At 39.9% G+C, this 7,343-nt stretch overlaps 1 protein-coding gene across 1 annotated transcript in view; it reads left to right on the top strand.

Moving 5' to 3' along the window:
• The first annotated feature begins 1,833 nt into the window (after positions 1–1,833).
• Positions 1,834–7,343, top strand: part of LOC106938325 (tripartite motif-containing protein 14) — a 10,711-nt gene continuing 5,201 nt past the window's right edge. The window contains exons 1-3 of the mRNA XM_015020305.1: positions 1,834–2,142; positions 3,340–4,229; positions 4,628–4,723. Of these exons, the coding sequence (XP_014875791.1) occupies positions 1,893–2,142; positions 3,340–4,229; positions 4,628–4,723 (1,236 nt within the window). The 5' untranslated portion in view covers positions 1,834–1,892. The remainder of the gene's footprint in view (positions 2,143–3,339; positions 4,230–4,627; positions 4,724–7,343) is intronic.

Raw genomic sequence — 7,343 nt, 5'->3', positions numbered from 1 at the left:
ACAGAAAACAAACAATAAAGTGATTCCACACCAAAATATCAAAGTAACTTTTGCATCCTGCCTCAGAGAAACTATCCTCAATGGTAAAACTGAGAACCTGTTGCCATATTACGTTTCTTAAAACAATGACTTTGTGGTTTTCTTCGTCTGCTAATAACTTAATCTTTCCTTTTCTTTTATTTCGTATGTTTGACGCCACCGTCTGACTGAAAATACTATTTTTTTCCTGTCAAAAACAGTCAGGATAGTCACAAAAGTCTGGGCAGCAAGTGGACATCAACAGAGTCCAGGTGGACCCAGAAGGCAGGTACAGATGGTAAAATTTATGGCACATGGACTCTTCAGTCGAACAGACAATTGAGTGAACTGGGAGGAATGGGTTAGGCCAAAGCAATCCCAGGTTGTTTCAGTAGCTTCATCTCTATCCTCTTTAAGTCAGGTGTGTTTCAAATACAGTGACACCATGGTCACCAAACCAGGTATTACTTCATTTGGTAGAACATGCAGGTGCCAGCTGCAGCTGGAAAATTAAATCTGCCTCTTTATAAAACTCTCTTCTGAGCACAGGAAATCTGATACAGACTACATGTTGCAGGACAACTTTGCTTGCATTTAAGGCACTAAAATGGGGTTGAAAAGCCTGTATGAAGATGATAAGACAGAGCTCATCCCTCTGGGAGTGTTTCAAATCCTTCTCCTCTCGTAAACTTAAAAATACACTAAAAGTAGATTATTCTAATTTACTAAAATGCATGTGCAACTCACAATCATTTGCATCCAACAGTCCATTCATCTCTAAAATCAGCCTTCGAGTTTGTCTAAATTATCCTCAGAAAAAGGAAGAAATAAAGCAATCTATGTATTTATTTTACCCTATATACTGTATTCTTCTCATAACTTGATGTATCAGTTATTATGCAGAAATCGTCTCAAAGAAAAACCTTACTTGTGTTATATGTGTTTTGTTATTTTACCAGGTTGTAAGCCCTTTTTTCCCCAGGCAATATACATGCATAAAAAATACATCCTACACACAAGTTACAATACACAATATACCTTTTCACATATATACACAAAGGAAGGGACCTCATAATACAAGCATAAATTCAAACTATTATAAGATTATCTTATATATTGATGCTTTTTAGTATTTTATAGTTGTGTTTAAATGTCCAAAGGTCACTGGCAGAGGACACCATAGGATGCGTTCAAAAGAACGCATCCTACATTATTCATCAACCAAATTTAAAAAACATTATTTTTTCACCACTACAAACACATATTCAAAGTGCCGACAGAGTTCGGCAAGATCTGGTCATATTCAGTCATATTTTATATGACCACACAGCATATAAAATAAAAGATCTTGCCGAACTCTGTCGCAGTCATAATAAAGAAGCCAATTCAACTTGCTCTTCCTATGTTTGACCACCAGATGCCGCCAAAGAAATAACAACCCTAGAGCTTGATAGCCGTTCAGCACAAACTATTGTTTTCCTGGTATCATGACGTATGTCCGTATTATGGAAGAAGTATGCTGCTTTTTTCAGCTTAACGTCTATTATTCATCGTTAATTTATATAATTTATTATTATTATTATTATTATTATTATTATTATTATTATTATTATTATTATTATTATTATTATTATTGTTATTATTATTATTATTATTATTATTATTATTATTATTATTATTATTATTATTATTATTATTATTATTATTATTATTATGTTGAAAAGGTTTCAGAATGAGCGGTTTCAGATGTCGTTCGCTCTAATGTGTACTGTACCTTTAAGACTCGTTTCCAGGGAGAGCGGGATTCAAAATTTGGCTCCGCCTCCAAGTTCCTGTCATCGCGGAAACAGAAATTGATCATTAGCCAAACCAAAATGGGGGCAGCTCTCGATACACCAGCGAGGTGCCTTCTCTGCGATGTTATGACCCAAAATCCCGTCACCCTGAAATGCAACCACCGGTTCTGCCGAAGATGTATTGGAGATTTGTGGAGCGTTAGCCCGTCCGGACCTTTCCACTGTCCTGAGTCCAGGTGTAAAGTTGTATACCAGACCCTTCCGTTTGATAAGAGTTTCATACGGTCGCCTACACCGAGTCGACAGCCACGTCCACGGAGCACCGCAGGTAAGCCGGATACGTCTTTGACTGGTAACTGGACAACACGCACATAAAGTAACCTAATATTTACAATATGTTACGGTTTACAGGTAACTAGAAGAAGCTAACCTAGCTAACGTTGGATGTCTTCCGGTCATAGAATGCTATTAACCAAGGTTTAAGGACTGCCAAAACATTCTTATTACCAGCTTATAGGGAAGCATTCCTCCGCAGCTTAACATTAAAAAGCTAAATGCGGTTCTGTTCGTGTTGACTGGAGATCCTGACCAGAAGAAACAAACAAATCGAAGCATTTCTACGTGAAAAGGTGCTTCATAGTTTAATTATAATTTATAGTTTAATTTCCCTTTGGGATTGATAAAGTATTTTTTTATTTGAATTTGAATTTGGAAGAAAAACCCCTGAAATTGCATGGTGTAAATTTGAATAATAATAAAAAAAAAACTAACCATGTCGGGGGAAGTGAGATTACTGAAAATAGTAAAATCCTTCACATCGCTTTTCAAATTTTTTGGAAGATTGAATCTGTGCTAATCAATCTGTTGATCAATCAATTAACACAGATTGATCTTTATTTGCAATAGCATGAATTGAGTCTGAAAGTGGTAGAAAAGTTCAACTTTTGACTTTAATGATTCAGTTCGAACGAAAATCCCGTATTGATTTTTTTGCTTGGTAAATAATCACAGGCACAAGAACTCTGAAGAATTGCAACATCAGTTTGTGACCTTGAACTCAACCATACTTAGATTATGCATCAGATAAATAATCCAAAGCTCACTAGAAGTCCACCAATGAGTGGTTCAAAGGACTTGGGGATGGCCTACTCAAAGTCAGGCCTTTGATCAGGAGGCTGTCTCATGACCTAGAATGCAATAAATCAATCAATCAATCAGTCAAATTTTATTTGTGTAGCACAGTGGACTCCAACCTGCACCCCTTTTCAGAATATTTATTCTCGATAAAAAAGTGAAACATTTTAATTGCTATCATAACTATTAGTGCAAATTCACTCATCATTTGCAAAATTGTGCATAAACTTCCCATATTCACCAGTCATCGTAACTTTTTTTTTTAAAATTTTTTTTTTTTTTTTTTTTTTTTTGACCAATCTCTGCAACTCGGCTGAATTTTGACCAATCCTTGTGTTAATTCAGCCTCCTCCTCATCATTGTTGTCCTGCTTGCTTTGTGTTTGGTGCAGCGACATCATCCAGTCAAAGCGAACAAAGTACGTCGGCGTCGGACTCGAGAAGACCCACGCTGACCAGCCGGCTCCTTGGGAAGAGGAAGGCCACCACGCCCGTTTCAGAGGAACATGTGGCAAAGCGAACCGCTGTGGAGTCTACCAATGACCGGTCCAGAACTGCTGAGACTCCCACCGTCTCCTTCTCAGATCAACCTGAAGATCCAGCTGATGTGGAGACGTCCACACAACCAATCAACCCAGAACCCACACCGTCTGCGAGTGGTGACGGCAAATCCCTCACAGAGAACTCTGACAGGAGGCCAGCCGAAAGTGATTGGTCTCAAAAGTCAGCGGATGATTCCGACAGCTCCAGTGAAGTAGATCTCTGCGACGCTCCTCTTATTGCAACCCCCAGGAAAGACGCGACAGGAATTCCCACTTCACCAAAGAAACCCGCCTCTCCTGGAAGCGCTGAAGCCTGCCCTGAGAGTTTGAGTCCAGGGAACAAATCAGCTCCAGTCAGCAAGACGCCTCTGATGTCCACTTCTGCCTCCTCCAACCGTTTGGGCCTCTTCCTCAGACCAGAGAGGTCAAACAGCAGCCCGGTCCCGTGTCATTACTGCCCTAAAACGGGGCACCAGCAGGCTGTGAAGACCTGCCTGGTGTGTGGGGCGTCCATGTGTACGGAGCACCTCCGTCCTCACCTGGAGTCGCCCGTCTTCCAGAACCACACGCTGGTTTCCCCCATGGAGGACATTTCCCTCTGGAGGTGCCAGGAGCACCAGGAGATCAACCGGATCTACTGCAGGCAGTGCGCGGCGTGCGTGTGCACCGTGTGCACCGTGATCGGCTCGCACCGCGACCATGCCTGCATCAGCATCAGGGAGGCGGAGAAGGAGCTCAGGGTGAGAAAAATGCATCTTTTACCCATGTTCTCCAGAACAAGGTGCTCAAGGTTTCCCCCAGAAAACCTGCTAAACCCGGTGGTTGGTGCCTGGACAGTCATTCATCCAGCGGCCCGTCGTGTTGTTGAGTTAAAAAAAATGTGTAAAGTTGGCAGATAATTTGAAAATATCATTATGTGTTATTGAAAGATTGAAGATTAATACCTGAACACCAACTATAAAGTCTTAAAACATGCAAACATTTTCAAAAGACTTAAATGAATAAGCAATGCTAAGCCTGGTGGGGGCATAAATAAGGCCTGGTGGCCCGCCAGGCTTATAACACACTGAGGGAAACGAGATGAATGCTGTCATGAACTCTTGGTTGGTGTTTTTTATGTTTGCTGTGATTTTTCCAGGCAAACCTGAAAGAAGAAATCAAACAGCTGCAGGAGGCTGAACAGCAAGTGAAGAACAGAGTGACTGAACTCACAGAGAAGAAAGAGACTTTCACAGTAAGAGGAAACTAATTTTACTAATTTATCCTTCGCATAAAGATCTTAATATTCTTTCAGCAGTTTAAACCAAACTGTAGTCTGTTTGCTTTGTCTGGCTAAAATTCCTGAACCCATTTGTTTAATAAACTATTTAAATTAATACACTTAGGTCTATCTGCTGCTCTTTATGAGACCAATCCTTGAAAATGCTTCAATTTCACATTATTAAAATTGGGAGAATGTATTTTTTGTAAAATTAGTGTTTTGTTCTCAGACCAGTGTGTACGAGACATTTCAAAACATAAAATCTTGTAATATTTTAGTTTACTTTGTTGCTCCTGTAGAATGCATAATAATAATGACAGGGTTGTTGCGCAACATCCCCCCCCCCCTTCTCTCTCTCTACTTCCTCTTCTGAGAGGAGGGAGATGTGCTACCAGCTCTCCGTCTAACGGGTGAATTGAGTTTCCTAAATCTGCCGAGATTTACCCTACCCAGAACTGAAGTAAACTCTGTTTAAGCTGGGTGCGAGAAAGACTAGCCTGGTTTCTGACGACCTCCATCCAGATGTCCCACCCTTTTTCACTCTGTGAATTAGCCAGATTAAGTAGCCCGGAATCAGCTAGTTTCACAGAGCACACCTGTTAACGGTCGCTCTTTCTCTTTAATTACAACTTGCACTTGTTATTGAACCAGGTTGGTTTTAGTGACTCGGGCGAGTCCCAAGGGTGTTGTTTTGGCTAAAAGCAACCTATAAAACATTTTCCACTTTCTCCTCCCAGAATCATCATAGCTATTTTACAACCATCAAAGAACTTTAAGGCGACTTATTAACTGAATGTCCACAACATCTTTTAGATTTTCTTGATGCTAATTATTTTATTAGTAAGGCAGTTTTGTACAGCTTAAATCAGTAGCAGAAATAATCAAATAAGTAAAATCAATAATCTAATCTATCTTTCCCTAATGCTGACACTGTGAACTAAAAAAGGGAAACTTTGAGAAAGACGGACGGAGTTTGGCATTTTGAACCCCAGAACTGGCCTGATGATGAAAAAGACGTTGCTGCAGCAGTAGGAGGCTCCCAGTACAGGAAGAGTACTGAGTCAGAGCGGCAGATCTCGGGCCTCAGGGTGACTTCCTCTTGTCCGTAGCGGTCCTCAGCTTCTTGTCTTGCAGCTCTGTAGCTCCTTTCTCCTCGTCTCACGATCTTTCTGGTCCATCGAGATGTAGATGAGCTGGTCTCATGGAAGGAACAAACCAGTTCTTCCTCTTTGTCTTTGTCTTTATCTTCATCTTTGCCTTGGTCTTTGTCTTTATCTTTGTCTTGGTCTTTGTCTTTGGGGTTTTGAACCCAGCTGGTGGGAAGTGCAATTTGAAGCCACATGTTGCGGAGCTAACGGGTTTGGTCCCCATGTGCAGAACAGTCTTCGGCTCTGTGGACCCGGCTCTTCTTCAGCTGCAGAGTTCTTTGTCCATCTCGATCTTGGCTCGAAGATCCAAGATCCAACCAGAGACTCCTCTTTTGCACTCACCTTATAAAGGGTTTATCCACCCTTTTGGTGCATTTGCATTGGCTAGCTTCGTTGCTGTGGCTGTCTCATTGGCTGACTGCTTGGACCGATAATCTCATATCCATCACCATCTTTGGACATAACCTGATGTCTGTTCTAATGTCCCAAGTTGCTCAACAGTCCTCTTGTGTCTAACCTTTTCTTAGGAAAGTTAAAGTTTAGCAATAAGGCCTTGGTCACCTCCGCTCTCCTATCAGTTCCTCTTTCCCCCTGACTTTTCACCTACCATCTACCTCCAACACAACATCAGTGACCTTTGATTACAGTTACACATTTTACACCATTTCAAGTTCAATGTCAAAATCACATTTATAACCCCTTAGTTTCTCTGATTTAGCATTCACTTATAATTTTATAATAACCATTACTTATTAGTTACTCTTATTATAATCATGATGTGAGTTATTACAGACATTTCTGAAAAGAAACCAAGAATAATTCATTATTCTAATTATTTGACACCATGTTACAGATACTTCTTTCCCCTTTAAGTACTTCCATAAGTATAAGAGTAAGTGTAAATATTCTTATAATCAAGCCAACATCAACCACTGGTTAAACCAATATTAATTATTAACTTAATCATAAGTTATCATTATTAATTTAAGTATTTTACTCTGGGTTTTATTCAATTCCTCAAAATGTTTAGATTTTATTCTTTAAACCTTTAATGCTCAAAATGAGCACTCTAAACTATTTTTAATCACTGCAGGCTGGAAACTTCCTCTTTCTCCAGGAAACCTGCTCTTCCTGTTTCATAACTTTCTGCCTGACTATGATTTTTTATGATTAAATAGAAAAAAGTAGAATTAAAGCAAAGTTTGCAGGACACAATAACAACACACACAACCAGATTAATTTTATTACCATCTGACTCTACTGTTGGGTCTTGATGTCACCTTTATAATCAGTTTTAAAGATAACTTTATTTATTGTTATTATTAAACTAAAATCTCCAGCATGGGGAAGTGGGATGAGCTCGACTTTTCTCGACAAGTCACATCCTTGTTTGTTGCTGGATTCTTGTCTGTCTGTGTAGTGTTATACCCTTTTGCTGCCAACTT

Source organism: Poecilia latipinna, unplaced genomic scaffold (assembly GCF_001443285.1).
Source record: "Poecilia latipinna isolate Pla-1442-1.1 unplaced genomic scaffold, P_latipinna-1.0 Scaffold2564, whole genome shotgun sequence".
Taxonomy (NCBI): domain Eukaryota; kingdom Metazoa; phylum Chordata; class Actinopteri; order Cyprinodontiformes; family Poeciliidae; genus Poecilia; species Poecilia latipinna.
Note: the sequence above shows the minus strand (reverse complement) of the source record. Positions and strands in the feature narration are given on the sequence as shown.